Source organism: Vombatus ursinus, unplaced genomic scaffold (genome assembly GCF_900497805.2).
Source record: "Vombatus ursinus unplaced genomic scaffold, bare-nosed wombat genome assembly UNPS02009824.1, whole genome shotgun sequence".
NCBI classification, from domain to species: Eukaryota; Metazoa; Chordata; class Mammalia; order Diprotodontia; family Vombatidae; genus Vombatus; species Vombatus ursinus.
The window spans coordinates 7,061,914-7,078,648 of NW_020949602.1; the positions used below are offsets into that span (position 1 = coordinate 7,061,914).

At 35.9% G+C, this 16,735-nt stretch overlaps 1 protein-coding gene across 1 annotated transcript in view; it reads right to left on the minus strand.

Moving 5' to 3' along the window:
* Positions 1-16,533, minus strand: part of LOC114036288 (cytochrome P450 2J2-like) — a 48,702-nt gene extending 32,169 nt beyond the window's left edge. The window contains exons 1-2 of the mRNA XM_027852729.1: positions 16,242-16,533; positions 12,921-13,083 (exon numbers count right to left, since the gene is read on the minus strand). Coding sequence (XP_027708530.1) covers positions 12,921-13,083; positions 16,242-16,454 — 376 coding nt within the window. The 5' untranslated portion in view covers positions 16,455-16,533. The remainder of the gene's footprint in view (positions 1-12,920; positions 13,084-16,241) is intronic.
* Between the last annotated feature and the right edge of the window lie 202 nt (positions 16,534-16,735).

Sequence of the window (16,735 nt, forward strand, 5' to 3'; positions counted from 1 at the left end):
GTGTGTGTGTGTGTGTGTGTGTGTGTGTGTGTGTGTGTGTGTGTGTGTACACATTTGTCCAGTATTTTTCTCCTCTTCTACTCCAACCCATCCCAGGCTTCTCATATGCTTTGGTCATGGCTGTCCAGTAACTGCCTTAAGGCCATTTAAGTGCTACAGCATCCACTAAAATGTATTTAGGATTTTGCCACCAAGGGGCGGTGTGGGATAGGAGCAGAATCTGTTAAATTTGAAAGTCTCTTTTCTGTAGTTGAGGCTATTTTTACTCTAAAAAGACAATGAAGATTTCCTATACACTTGACTATTCCAAGAGAAAAGACTCAAGTATTTGATGTAACTTTGAGTTTTCCTGATGGTCTTCATACTCCTTCATGAATCAACACCCTCTTCTGAATGGGTATGTCTCTGTATTGAGAGGAAAGAAGTCTTATGCAATGGGACTAATGCTTTTCCTTTGCTGAATATCCTCCCCATATTATTGTTAAGGAAATTTCCTTATGTTAAAGGTTACACATTCTATAAGTGAATATCTCATTTTGCTCTAATTCTAAGCCTCAACCACAAGACTGCCCTCCTGATGTCTAGATTTTTAAAAGAACATTTTAAACATTCTTTTAAAAAGTGAATTCCATTGATATATTTTGTTTTCAGATTGTCTATATTTCTTCTGTATCTTATCTCTTCCTCCCTCCCAGACAGCCATCTCATATGATGAGTAATTTTTCCAATCTCTTTTAATTTCAATTATACCTCACTAGTTTATTGTGAGATGACTTACCTCAAACCTATACTTCTCATTTAGTTAACATAAGTCCCCCATCTGCTAGTGATATATGAATAGGACCATAGGATCCTATGTTTGGCATTGGAAAAAAGAAAAACATTTTAGAGGTGATCTAATCTGAATGCCTTGTTTTACATAGAGAAAACTGAGGCCTAGTGAGAGTAAAGTATTTACACAAGGTCATACCGGAAGAATGTGACAGAGTCAAGATTCAATCTGAGACCTTGTGATTCCACAGTCTATGACCTTTCCATTACTTCTCACTATCTCATAGGAGTATGCTTTCTACTCTGAGACTATCCTCTTATGTATTTCCCATGAAGGTCCTACTTTTAGACAGAGAAGGCCTTTTGGAATGAAGAAGTCACCACATTCATTTAGGCAACCCAGGCCCAAGAGGCCCAGGCTGAGATGTCCTTCACTTTATTTCCTCAAAGCAGAGTGTCTCTCCATATTGACTCGATTTGTGAATGGTTGATCTTTCCATGTCACCAGAGTCCTGTTTCATTGGCTTATTAGAATAGATCAAATAACAGAGAGAGAGAGAACTTATAAGAGTGAAAAGGTGCTAAAAAAAAAGAAAGAAGTAGAGAGATGTGTTTGGGCCAAGAGAATCATGGAAATTCACAGTGGTTGCTGCTTTCATGTTATACAATCTGACAGGCTCACCCCAATAACATGCAGTAAGTCATAAATTATTGTTAAGATAAAAAGAGAGAAGAGGAGCTAGTAGAAAGTTAACAGTATTGTATTGATGGTGTCATGTGGAAGAGAGATTAGCTTTTTTCTGCTTGGCCCCCCAGGGCAAAACCAGGAGAACTGAAGTTGAAGGGAAGAACAAACTTCTGACCAGTTAGAATTACCCTAGAGTGTCATGGGCTTCTTTGAAATGTGGTGGGCTCCCCATCCTTGGAGGTCTTCAAGCAGAATCTGGATAACTATTTGTTGGGCATGTTGAAAGGGGGTTCCAATTCAGGTCCTAGCAGTCTTGGGCAGTTACTGAGGTCCTTTATGCCTCTGAGATCCCATAATTCTCTCAAATGTCAAAGTATGCATCCTGAGCCTTTTCAATCATTCATTCAACATTCATTTATTAGAGAATGAAGATCTGCAAAGGCTTGCATTATGTGATGATAGAGATACAGGCAGTATTAGACTGGCTGAGCTTTAACAAATTAAATTTACATCTTGTTGGGAAGGTAAATCAGAAACTCCTCCATAAATACATAAATGTCAGTCCACAAACCTTTATTATTATGTTTTGGGCACTGTGCTAAGGACTGGCATGGATCATAACTATAAATTAATATATAAGTTCAACACTAGTACAAAATTTCTGGATAACAGAGACAGAAGGATTTATTATTGACAAGGGACAACTTCATGGAAAAGTTAAGCATGTGAATTGGATCTTGAAAGATTTCAGAATGCTAAGAGGCAGGAAGGAAAATCTTTCAAATAAAGGGCATAGCAAGGAGTAAAGGTATGGTTCTTAAACTAGAGCTTTGGTCTTGGAGTTAAGATCATGACTCTGATATTTATGAACTCTCGACTTCAATGGCTTCATCTCTAAAATGGGCTGGAGGGTTGGACTGGGTATCCTCTAAGTTCCCTCCCAGCTCTAAATCTGTAATCCTATGACTGGGCTGGGGATGGGGGAGGTGCATTTGGGTAAGAGTGCATAGGCTAGTTTGGCTAAAGTGTGGAGAACACAAACAGATAATGATGGAAAGATTGGCTGAAGGGCCATCAATCACGTGGTAAAGAATCACAGACCCACAAAATGCCCAGATGGGTAACTAACTCCAACTTGACCCTTATTATGCCTGGTCAATCCTTCTACTCTGCCCTTAATGACTCTTTATCAAAGTCTTTACAGTGACTTTTCTAAACCTTTATCTTCTCTCATCCACTACCAAGCTAAACTTAGGGCAGATATCTAAGCCTCTCACTTCTCAAAGAAGATGTTCTCCCATGGGTTTCAGGTCCATGTCTTCATTTCTGAAATCTTATCAACATCAATTCTCTTCTTCTCTTCTGAATAATAGAATAGGTATCTCTAATCCATGCTAACTCCTTCATCTTTGTTCCCATTCACTCCCACTACCCCTCCTCAGTCACCTCCTACCACCTTCCCCCTCCAAGGCTTTGACTTACAAAAATAAAAGAAATCCAGGAAAATTATGAAAAGAAATTTAACTAACTTGAAAAGAGAGATACAAAATCTTAAGGAAGAAAATGACTCCTTGAAAACTAGAATTGGGCAAGTGGAAACAAATTGTATTTTAAGACGCCAAGAAATAATGAAACTAGAAAAAATACAATAAAATTTGAAACATCTCATTAGAAAAACACTTGATCTGGAGAACAGATTGAGAGGAGACAATATAAGTATTGTTGGTCTATGACAGTTATGATCAAAAGAAGAATCTGGACACAATATTACAAGAAATTATCAAGGAAAATTGTTCTGAAATTCCAGAACAAGAAAGTAAAGGAAAAATAGAAAAAAAGAATACACTGATCACCACCTGAAAGACATTCCAAGAAAAAGGCTTATGGGAATGTCACAGCCCACTTTCAAATTCTCAGGCTAAAGACAAAACATTACAGGCAACAAGAAAAAAAAAGAATTTAAATACTGCAGAAAACCTATCAGGAATTCACAAGACCTATAAGTTTCTACACTAAAAGACCATATATCTTGGAACATTGTGTATCAAACAGCAAAGGAGCTGTGGTTGAATCCAAAAATAACTTACCCGGCAAGTTGAGCATAATTATGAATGAAAAAAAAATGGATATTTGATGAACTGAAAGACTTTTTGGTAATTGTAACCAAACGTCCAGAAATCAATGGAAAATTTGATATAAAAGATCTAGAAGGAATATAAGGAAATCATTATGAAATGATTATATGGCTCTGATTAAGGTCAAACTGTTTACTTATAATACATGGAAATGTTATTAAAGTTAGTAACTGTTAGTTATTATTGGTAGTAATAGTATTGTTAAAACTGTTATCATTACTGAGGTAGTTTGAAAATAAGGTTTGGGCTAAATTATGTATGATGAGGTGATACTAAAACATGAAATTATATACATAAAGGGTAAAAGGGGAAAGTATCTCATAAAATGGGTCATGAAAGGAATAACTAATACAGAGGAAACAGGTGGGGGTGGAGGGCTAGTAATATTGGAAACATACTCCCATCTAGGTTGAAGAGGAAACAACATATGCACCTGAAGATCTTTAGAAGTTTTATGAACTTCTAGAGAGTTGAGAAAACTAGGGAATAGGATGAAGGAGAGATTTTTAGAAGGTTATATAGATTAAGATTAGGTGGGCCAAATGAATATATGAAGGAGGGATTTTTAGAGGATGCTTAAAATAAAGAATAAGAGCATAAGGGGAGAAGATAAGGTAACAGGGATAGTATAAAAAGAAAGATTGAGAAGAAAAACAGTAAACATATGATTAAGGGAAATTCACAGATAGTAATTTTAACTTTGAATGTGAATGGAATGAACTCACCCATTAAATGGAAATGAATAGTAGAATGGATTCAAAATCAGAATCCTGCAATATGTTGTTTACAAGAAACACAATTAAAAATGAGAGATACATACAGAGTTAAAATGAAGGGTTGGGGTAGAATTTAACATGCTTCAGCTGATGGAAAAAAAATGCAAGGGTAGCAAGTACAATCTCAGACTAAGTTATGGCTAAAATAGATTTAATTGAAAGAGATAAACAGGGTAACTAAATTTTGATAAAAGGTATCATTGACAATGAAACTTTATCAATAATTAATTTATGTGCGCTCTATACTATAGCAGCAGAATTTATAAAAGAAAAGTTAAATTAGTTAGAGGTGGAAGCAAATTGTAATAGTATAATAGTAGGTGATTTATCACCGAGATAAATCTAACCAAAAATAAATAAATAAATAAATGAGAAAGGAGTTAAAGAAGTAAGTAGAATCTTAAATACACTAAATATGATAGATATCTGGAGAGAATCAAATAGAAATAGAAAGAAATACAGCATGGTACCTTTACCAAGATTGACCTCGTATTAGTACATAAAATGTTTATAGTCAAAAGCATAAATATTAAATGCATCCTTTTCAGATCATAATGCAATGTAATTTATATTTAATAAAGGATCAAGGAAAGATGGATTAAAAACTAATTCATATTAAACAACCTAATATTGAAGAATAAATGGGTTAAAGAACAAATCACAGAAATAATAATTTCATTGAAGAGAATGACAATAATGAGAAAACATATCAAACCTATGGGATAAAGAAAAACAGTGATTAGAGGGAAATTTATATCTCTAAATGCTTACATCAATAAAATATAGAGGGAGCAGACTAATGAATTGGGTAAGCAACTAAAAAAAAACTAGAAAAAGAACTAAAAATTCCCAATTAAACACTAAATAGGAAATCCTAAAAATTAAATGTGAGGTCAATAAAATTGAGAGCAAAAATGAATTAATAAGAAAACTGGTAGTTAGTTTTATGAAAAAAAACAAATAGATAAAAATTGGTTAACATGATTTTAAAAAAGAGAGAAAGGAAAAGATAAATCATTAGTATTAAAAATGAGCAGGGTGAAAATGCCACTAAGGAAGATGGAATTGCAGCAATTATAAGGACTTATTTTGTTCAATTATATGCCATTGAAATTAACAATTTAAGTGAAAATTTAAAAAAAAGTTATAAAAAATATACATTGCCTAGATTAGGAGAAGAGGAAATAAGATACCTACATAGACATATTTAAGAAAAAAAATTGAACAGGCCATCAATGGGCTTCCTAAAAAAAAAAGAACCATGACCAGTTGAATTTACAAGCAAATTCTATCAAAAAATTAAAGATCAACTAATACTAATATTAAGTAAATTATTTGGAATGATAGATAAAGAAGGAATTCTACCAAACTCCTTTTACGATACAAATATGATACTGATACCTAAACCAGAAAGAGTAAAAACAGAAAAAGAAAAATTATAGACCCATTTCAAATACAGAATATGGATGCAAAAATCCTAAATAAAATTTTAATTAAAAGATTACATCAATATATTTCAAAGATTATACATTATGATCAAGTGGGATTTATACTAGGCATTCAGGGATGGTTTAACATAAGGAAAACTATTAACATAATAGATTACAACAACAATAAAAGTTAAAAAAATCATGCGATTATAGACACAGAAAAAGCTCTTGGCAAAGTACAACATTCATTTCTATTAAAAATACTAGAATGTATTAGAATAAATGGATTTTCCTTAACTTGATAAAACAAAGCATTTATCTAAGACCATCAGCAAGCATTATTTTTAATGAGGACAAACCAGCAGCCTTCCCAGTGTGATCAGGCATGAAACAAAAATGCCAGCTGTCACCAATAATATTCAATATTGTATAGGAAATCCTAGCAATAGCAATATAAGAAGAAAAAAGGAAATTGAAGGAATCAGAATAGAGAATGAGATAACAAAATTTTCTCTTTTTTACAGATGATATGATGATATATTTGGAAAATCCCAAAGATTCAACTAAAAGTTAAATGAAACAATTAACAATTTTAGCAAAGTAGAAAACTATAAAGTAAATCCACATAAATCATCAGCATACCTATATGTCACAAGCAAAACTCTACAAGAAGATGTAGTAAAGTAAATATACTCTATTCAGAATAACTCCAGACAGTGTAAAATACCTGGGAATCCAACTACGAAAAAGAAAAAAAAAAAGGAACTATATAAACAAAATGATAAAACTATATAAATAAAATCAGACTTAAATAATTAGAGAAATTGATTGTTCATTATTAGACTAGACCAATAAAATAAAAATGAAAATTTTACCCAAAATAATTTATATATTCAACACCATTCAAATAAATTGCCAAAAAAATTTACTGAATTAGAAAAAGAATAATAACAAAATTCATTTGAAAGACAAAAAGTCAAGAATATAAAAGGAAATAATGGGGGAAAAGTTTAAAGGAAGGAGGTCTAGCAGTACCAGATTTTAAACTTTATTGTAAAGCAGTAATTATTTAAACTATCAGGTACTGGTTAAGTAATAGAAAGGTGGATCAATGGAACAGAGTAGACATATAATTTACAGCAATAGATAAACATAATAGATAAACATAATAACCTTGTATTTGACAAGTGTAAAGAGTTAAGATTGTGAGATAAGAATTCATTATTGGATAAAAATTGTTGGGAAAACTGGAAAGCAGTATGGCAGAAACTGATCATGGACCAATATCTCACGCCATTTACCAAAATAAGGTCAAAATGAATACATGGTGTAGATATAAAGAGAGGTTTTATAAGGAAATTACAAGAACATGGAAACTACTACTTATCAGACTTATGGATAAGCAAACAATTTATGAATAAACAAAAGATAAAGAACAAAGGTAAAATAGATAATTTCAATTATATTAAATTAAGAAGTTCAGTACAAGTAAAATAAAGGCAACCAAGATCAAAAGGAAAGCAGAAAATTGGGGAGGGATTATAGAGAGTTTATCAGATAAATTTCTCATATCCAAAATATAGAAAGAACTTTCTCAAATCTAAAAGAATATGAGTCATTCCCAACTAATAAATGATCAAAGGATGTGAACAGGTAGTATTCTAATGAAGAAATCAAACAATGTATATGAAAAAATTCTCTATCATAATTGATTAGAGAAATGCAGATTAAAACAACCTTGAGGTAGCATGTTACACCTACCAGACTGACTAAAATGATTGAAGGGGAGGTCAACAAGTGTTGGAGGGGATGTGGGAAAGTTAAGATCTAATTCCTTGTTGGTAGAATTGTGAACTGATCCAATCATTTTGGAGAGCGATGTAGAATTATACCCAAAGAATTACTAAACTATCTACACTCTTTGATCCAGAAATACCACTATTAGGTCTATTTCTGAAGATGATTAGGGAAAAGGGAAAAGAACTTATATATTCTAAAATGTTTATAATTGCTCTCTTTGTGGTGGCAAAGAATAGGAAATTGAATGGATGACCATTAATTGGCTGAACAAGTTGTGGTATGTGATTGTGATGGAATACTACTGTGCTATATGAAATGATGAGCTCAATGATCTTAGAAAAACATAGAAAGATTTGGCTTGAAGTAATGAAGATTTAAATGAGCAGAACGAAGAGAAAATTGTATACAGTAACAGCAATAGAGTTTTAAGAACCACTTTGAATGAATAATCTATTTTGTCTATTACAAATACTCAAATTAACTATCAAGGATATAGGAAGAAACATATTGTCTGCCTCCAGAAAAACAAATGATAAATAGAATTGTGTAGGAGGCAGACTCAAGATAGTGGAGAAAAGGCAAGGACTCATCTGAGCTCTCCCCCAAACCCCTTCAAATACCTTTAAAAATAACTCTGAACAAATTCTAGGGCAGTAGAACCCACAAAGACAGAGTGAAACAAATTTCCAGCCCAAGACAATTTGGAAGGTTGAAAGGAAAGGTATGTTGCACCAGGGTGAGAGAGGAGTGCATTCTGTTGCAGGCCTCACAGCCCAGAAATAAGCCCCAGCAAACCTGGAGCAGGCCTTGGGGTGACTGAATCACTGGCAGCAGTGGCAGTTTCAAGACCTCTCAGCCCTCAGACACCAAAAACAACTTAGAAGGTCAGCAAGAAATGTCTGTCACATCTGGGTGAGAGTGGAGTGAAGGCCATTGCAGGCCACAACAGCACAGCTCCAGCCATGACAAACCAGGAACAGACCTTGGGAATGACTGAATCAGCAATGGGAATGCTGCTTCCAGAGCTCTCAGCTGCCAAATGGTAAGGGCATCAAACAACTGAACAGAAGGAGATTTCAGGGGTCTTTTCACTAGCGCTGCAGCAGGACTCTGTTGCTTTGCCCATACTCAGATCCAGGTTGCAGTCCTCGGTGGCAGTCCCAGAGTGAAAAGCAGTACTATCATATCAAACCTTGTGTCCACAGTGAAGGGGGAGACCCTCTTCATGGTTCCAAAGCAGAAAATAGTGCTTGTGCTCTCTCAAAGAACAGAGCACAGGCCAGAAGAGAAGTAAATACCTTTCCTTAGATCATACCATTTTGGAAGAACTGACAACTTACAGGTCACTAGAAGTATCTCTGAAAACAGCTATATTAAAACTACTGAAGCTTGGAACAGTGTGTCCTCTTCCCTGAAAGCAAAGCACCACTTTAACAAAGAGTTAAAAGTCAAGATATAGGCTGGGAAAATGAGCAAACAACAGGAAAAAATACTCTGACTATAGAAAGTTACTATGGTGACAAGGAAGATTAAAACACGCACTCAGAAGAAGACAACAAAGTCAAAGCTCCTACATCCAAAGGCTCCAAAAATGATAATAATTGGAAGAGCTCAAAAAAGATTTTGAAAATCAAGTAAGAGAGATAGAGGAAAAATTGGGAACAGAAATGAGAGTGATGCATGAAAATCATCAAAAATGAGTCAACAGAATGGTAAAGGAGACACAAAAAAATACTGAAGAAAATAGCATCTTAAAAAACAGCCTAAGTCAAATGATAGAAGAGGTCCAAAAAAAAAACAATGAGAAAAAAAATGCCTTAAAAATCAAAACTGGTCAAATAGAAAAACAGGTCCAAAAGATTGCTGAAGAAAATAATTCCTTAAAAAAATTAGAATGGAGCAAATGGAAGCTAATGTCTTTATGAGAAATCAAGAAACAGTGAAAAACAAAAGAATAAAAAAATAGAAGAAAATGTAAAATATCTCATTGGATAAACCATTGACCTGGAAAATACACACAGGAGAGATAATTTAAAAATTACTATACTACCTGAAACCCATCATCAAAAAAAGAGCCTAGACATCATCTGTCAAGAAATTATCAAAGGAAACTGCCCTGATACTCTAGAACCAGAGGGTAAAATTGAAATGGAAAGAATCCACTGACCACTTCCTGAAAGAGATCCAAAATAAAAACTGCCAGGAATATTACAGCCAAATTCCAAAGTTCTCAGGTCAAAGAGAAAATATAGCAAGCAATTGGAAAGAAACAATTCAAGCATAGTGGAGCCACAGTCATGATAACACTAGATTTAGCAGTTTCTACATTAAAGGATTAAAGGGCTTGAAATATGATATTCCATAGGGTAAAGGAGCTAGGATTACAACCAAAAATCACCTATCCAGCAAAACTATGTATAATCCTTTGCGTTGGGGGGGGGGGAGGAATGGATATTCAATGAAATAGAGGACTTTCAAGCATTCTTGATGAAAAGACCAGAGCTGAATAGAAAATTTGACTTTCAAATACAGGACTCAAGAGAAGCAGAAAAAAAAATAGGTAAACAGGAAAGGGAAATCATAAGGGACTTAATAAGGTTAAACAGTTTACATTCCTACACGGGAAGATGATACTTGTAACTCATAAGAACTTTCTCATTATTAGTGTAATTAGAAAGAATATATATGGTATGTATGCATGTATACACACACACACACACACACACACAGAGCAGGTGAAAGTTGAATGTGAAGAGATAATATCTAAAAAATAAAATTAAGTGATGAGAAAGGAATATACTGGGAAAAAGAGGAAGGGAGAGGTAGAATGGGGCAAATCATCTCACATAAAAGAGTCAAGAAGAAGCTTTTACAGTGGAGGGGAAAAAGGGGGAGGTGAGGGGGGAGGTGAGTGAACCTTACTTTCATCAGAAGTGGCCTAATACACACTCAATTGTGTATAGAAATCGACTTTACCCTGCAGGAAAACAGAAAGGGAAGGGGATAAGAAAAGGGGGGGATGATAGAAGGGAGGGAAGACTGGGGGAGGGGTAGTCAGAAGCAAAACATTTTTGAGGAGGGACAGGGTAAAAGAAGAGAGAAAATAGAATAAACAGGAGGGGGAATAGGATGGAGGGAAATACAGTTAGCAATAGTAACTGTGAAAAAAAATCGAAACGAGTTTCTTTGCTAAAGGTCTCATTTCTCAAAGATATAGAGAACTGAGTCAAATTTATAAAAATAAGAGTCATTCCCCAATTGATAAGTGATCAAAAATATGATCAGTTTTCACATGAAGTAATCAAAGGTATCTATAGCCATATGAAAAAAAATACTCTAACTCACTATTGATTGGACAAATGCAAATTAAAGCAATTTTGAGGTACTACCTCATGCCTATTAGATTAGCTAATAGAGCAGAAAAGGTAAATGACCAGTGTTTGAGGGGATATGGGAAAAAATGAGACATCAATTCATTGTTGATGGAGTTGTGAGCTGATTCAACCTTTCCGTAGAGCTTCTATAGAGTTCTGTAGAACTACACCCAAAAGGCTATAAAACCATACATACCCTTTGACCTAGCAATACCATTACTAGATCTGTATCCCAAAAGAGATAAAATACAAAAAGGAAAAGGGTTTTCATGTACAAAATTATTTATAGCAGCTCTTTTCTTGGGGCAAATAATTAGAAATTAATGGGATATCAATCAATTAGGGAATGACTAAACAAATTGTGGAATATGATTATGATGGAATACTATTGTACTATAAGAAATGATAAGCAGGATACTCTTAGAAAAACCTGGAAAGACTTACATGAGCTGGTGCAAAGTGAAGTGTACCATGTATAGGATTAATATAAATATAATCAGATGATCAACTGTGAATGATTTATCTATTCTAAGCAAGTAAACGACCCAAAAAAACCCTGAAGGACTTATGATGAAAAAAGCTGTCTATCTCCAGAGAAAGAACTGATGCTGTTTGAATACAGATTGAAGAATACTTTATTTTTACTATCTTTCTTTGTCTTGAGATTTTCCCCCATATTTTCTTTCACAACATGACTATTATGGAAATGTTTTGCATGATTACATGTTTATAACCTAAGTCAAATTTCTTGCCTTCTCAATGAGAGGTGGTGAAGAGGAAAGAAAGAAAAGAATTTGAACTCAAAGTTTTAAAAATAGATGTTAAAGATTGTTTTTACATGTAACTGAGCAAAATAAAATACTAAATTTAAAAAGTATGCGTAAAATAATTATGTATACACGTATATACATACACACATATGTGTGCATATACACACACATGTATCTCATACATACACACACACACATACACACACCTATCTATGCCTAATGATAGCCATCTCTATGGAGGGGAGGGGAGGGAAGAAAAGAAAGGGTAAAAATTACATGATAATTTTCTTGTATATTTCAAAGGAATAATAAGTTGTGCACAGTAGATCTGCAGTTTTTTTTTGCAATCGTCTTTTTAATGATACTGTGTTTTTAAAATGCTTGTCTCATTCAATAAATTAAAAATAAAAGAAATTTTAGAAATTTAAAATGAAACAAAAGACATTGACCTGGCACTTCAACTTTATTGAATTCTTCTAAATATAGGTGGCTCTGTTGGCACCTGCACCATCATGTGCAGGTCAAAGGGCCTAAAGGCACATCCATAAACCCATAGACTTCCAGAGTTGGAAGGGATCTCAGAGGTCATCCAGTCTAACTTGGACCCAGCAAACAACACCAACAAAATACACTGAACAGCTTTTGCTTGAAGAGCTCCAACAATGGGGAATCTGCTACCTCTGAAGAAAAAACATTTCATTTTCGGACAACTCTGATTGTTAGAAAATTTTTCCTAGCATCAAGCCAAATTGTATCCCCCTGTGACTTTCACTCTTTGCTCCTGTTTCTGCAGCCAAGGAGAACAAGTTAATACCTTGTCTACTAACAGACCTTCAAACACTTGAAGACAGTCATCGTCCCTGTCTTCACCCCCAAACTGAGTCTTCTTGTCCTTAAGTTAAATATTCCAGGTTCCTCCAACTGTTCCTCCTATGGGATGCATTTGAACCCCTTCTCCATCCTCAGTGCCCTCTACTTCAATCCTATTCTTCTTCCCCCACTCTCAGACGTGAAGGAAGGGAACTTCAAAGGTCTATGTTTTCTATCATATTTCTTCTAGCCACAAGACCTCTAAAAGGGTTGGAAACCTTAAGGAATGATGAAGAAAAGGAGTCAAAGAAATCTTTCAAAGAATCCTGGAGATGAAAAATATTTATCCTAATTAAAAGAACTCACCGAATGATTTAATGATATGGAAGTGGACAGGAACTTGGGGACGATCAATAAACACTTGGTCTTGGTTGACCAGGACCTCCTTGATCAGTGGCAATCCAGTCACTACCAGAAATGTAAGATTTCCCACATGTGTGCAGAAAACATTTCCGTATTTCTTGGCAAACTGAAAAAGAATTAATTTGAGTTGCAAACTTTCATTGTCTTTCAGGCTATTTTTATTCTGTATTGTTATCAGATAACATTCTAGCAATGCGAAATATTAATTTCAATGGAGCACACTCAATTCAGTCTGATCCAATTCCACTGAATTCAGTTCAGTTCATCCCAACAAACACTGAATCATCCAACTATATCCCAAGCCCTGATCTGGGCAGACAGTCACAAACATCAAACAGCTCCTTCCTTTGAGGAACTGACATCGGAAAGAAATTATGTATGAACATATAAGTAAATACAGGATATACACAAAGGAAATTCTAAATAATTTGAAGGGAGACTAGTGCCTGGGAGGGTTCTAGAAGGCTTCCTGCAAGAAATAGACCCTACAGTGGATAGAGCACTGGCCCTGAAGTCAAGAAGACCTGAGTTCAAATCTGACCTCAGACCAAACACTTGACATTTACTAGCTGTGAGACCTTGGGCAAGTCATTTAACCCCAATTGCCTAAAAAACAAGAAGAAGAAGAAGAAGAAGAAGAAGAAGAAGAAGAAGAAGAAGAAGAAGAAGAAGAAGAAGAAGAAGAAGAAGAAGAAGAAGAAGAAGAAGAAGAAGAAGAAGAAGAAGAAGAAAGAAAAGAAAAGAAAAGAAAAGAAAAGAAAAGAAAAGAAAAGAAAAGAAAAGAAAAGAAAAGAAAAGAAAAGAAAAGAAAAGAAAAGAAAAGAAATAGCCCGGAAACTGAGCTTTGATGGAAACTGGGAATTCCAAAAGATTCAGGGGAAAAGGAAATATATCCCAGGCTCTGAAGTGACTGCTGCATTCAAGACAGCATGCTGGGTTAGGAATATATGACAAAGAACAACTGGGAGTTTAATATGGGGGAAAGACCTAGAAGTCAACACTTGAACCATTAGTAAGTTCATTAGAGTAGGTAGAATGTAAACTCCCAGAGAGCAGGGGCAGTTTTATTTTTGTTTTCTTCATCTCCAGCACATAGCATAGTACCTGGCACATAGAAGATCCTTATGAAATGACTGTTAATTAATTAATTGATTGATGGATTGTCCTTTCCCCCACTGACACCCATCAAAGTTCTTTCAAAACTCAGTAGGTGGTCTTTGAGAGAGACTAGAGGAAAAATCAGTCAATGTGGCTGCCAAAATGGTCATGAGCTCTTCTGAATTTAGCAAGGCTCATCTTCAGGTCACAGACACCCCAAGTGTTGGTCACCACACCCCTGTATGAAGCTATTGCAACTTCGTAGGGCCCAAGAATGCTGGTCTTCTACTATAAGGACCTGAAACAGTGAAGGATTTCAAGTTGATAGTATATGATGACTATTTTCAGGATTCAGGGGTATTTAGACTTCAAAAAGAGAGAAAAAAAGTGAGGTGAGTGGTAAGATGTGATATAGGTTAATGACCTAGTTCAGATGTTAATGTTGACCCCTACCAGTAAGCAGTCACTGAACAATTTTCTAAGATTTAGTACCTGCGTACATAGCGGCTATCTCCAAGGGGTATGCTGAGGGTCCACTGGGATAATGCATGCAAAGCTCTCTATAAATATTCAAGGACTATATCAATCTCACCTGAGAGGCAGCATAGGATAGTGCATAAAGACCTAGCATCAGCATCATAAAGACCTGGGTTCACATCCCACCTTGATCCATGCCAGCTGTAAGACTCTTGGCAAGGTGTTTAATCTTTGAATGTCCCAGGTAGGAGGCCTCCAGTGACTCCTGGATCTGTACTTGGCCCTGAGTCGTCTAACATTTTATCAGTGACTTAAGTAAAGGCACAGATAGGGTGCTCATCTGATTTGCAGTCAACATCAATTTGGGAAGGGTAGCTGGGTGATGGAGTCATTGAAGACAATTTCCATGGCCTGTGGCTGGCTTGAATTCAAGATGAAATTCAAAAGGGATAATGTAAAGTCTCACACTAAAATACAAAAAAAAAATATTTCACAAGTACACTTAGTCTGAAAAGGATCTTGGCAACTTGGTTTTCTTTAAATTTTGATAACTGCATTTCATCAAAATCAGTTTCCTTTATAATCCTATTTTGTGCATTTAAAACCATGATTCTGAGGGAGTGCCCCATTGGTTTCACCAGAATGACTGTCAGAGGGGTCCAGGACACAAAAAAAGGAGAAATACTCCTTATATAGGGGTTGAGTAGACTGCACCAAATATGAGTTAGCAGTGTGATATGTCAGGTTAAAAAAAATGATTGTTAGTGTTTGATGAACTTAATTGAAAGAAAAACTACTGGGATGTTGTAGTATAATATTAATATACAGAATTGACCAGTAAGGCAAGTGGAGATCAGATTCCTGACATGGTTTGTCCAAAGTCTTACAGTCAGATTCATGGACCCCAGGTCCTTAACATTTCCTGTGTGTGTCTATTGTTGTTGCTGTCATCCTGTTTTTAGTCTGGTGAATCCTTTGGGTAGCTTCTCAGAAGAAAGTTTTTAAATGCATAAAATAAAAAAGGAAAACCAAGTATTTTAAAATGCAGTGATAAAAACTGTTTTTAACTAAAATTAAATGGCCCCACTTAAGTACCTCTGATTCTAGAGTTTGAGGGGACCTCAGAGGCTGCCTCTTCAATTTCTACCAGTCAGTCTATTAATGAACATTTATTAAGTGTACGATGTGCCAAGTACTGTGCTGAGCTCTGGGGATAAAAAAAAAAAAGAAAAAGACAGTCTTTCAGTGAGCTCACCTATCATTTATAGATAACAATAAAAAAACAGCTGAGATTTATATGATGCTTAATGTATGCCAATCACTGTGTGAAGCACTTTAGAATTATTATCTCATTGGATCAGAATCACAGAAATTGAGTCAGAAGGGACCTCAGTGGTCATCTAATCCTGACCCCATATAAAAGTTAACTCCACCACGACACACCCCACACGTGATGAGCATATGACTTTCTCCAGGTCCCATAGGTCAGAAGGGGAATGTGAACCCAGGCCCTCTAAGCCCCAAACCAGACTTTCTTTCCATTGCAAGAGGCTGCTTCCCAGGTAGGCCCAGAGCAGGGATAGACACCAAGGCTTGTGGCTGCCCAATCCAGCACATTCCCCAGAGCCCCAGTGTCCACCCCCCAACCTCACAGCCAGTGGATTCTCACCCTCCCATCTCACTCCTTACTTTTTGGAGGGTGATATTGGGATTTTTCAAGTCCATCTGGAAGAAGTTGCCAAATATGGGCAGCCCAGGAGGGCCAGGGGGGTAGTTGTGATGCCGCCTCCTCCTCTGCAGGTACTGTGCCAGGATCAGGAGAATAACAGAGAGGAAAAAGAGGGTCTGCAGGGAGGCTCTTTCCCAAAGGGAAGGGAGAAAGTTCTCCAGAGAGAGCCTCATTGTTCCCTATCTCTGGAACCAAGGCCAGATAAGCCAAGCTCCTCCTCCCGCTTTGACTTCCTGCAGCAATAGCAGCAGCTTTGGGGCCACCAGGAGCAGTGTTCTGGTGAGGGACAAAACTCAAAGTGTGTTTCATTCCTCAGAGCTGCTGCCTGGGCTGGCTTTATAGGCCTGTGAGTGAGAGCTTCAGGGAGTGCCTGCCTCCACTCTGTGCCCCAGCCCTCTGCCTTCTGCCAGGGCCTGCCTCTTGGGTGTAACATGCCCCACCCCTACAGTCTTCT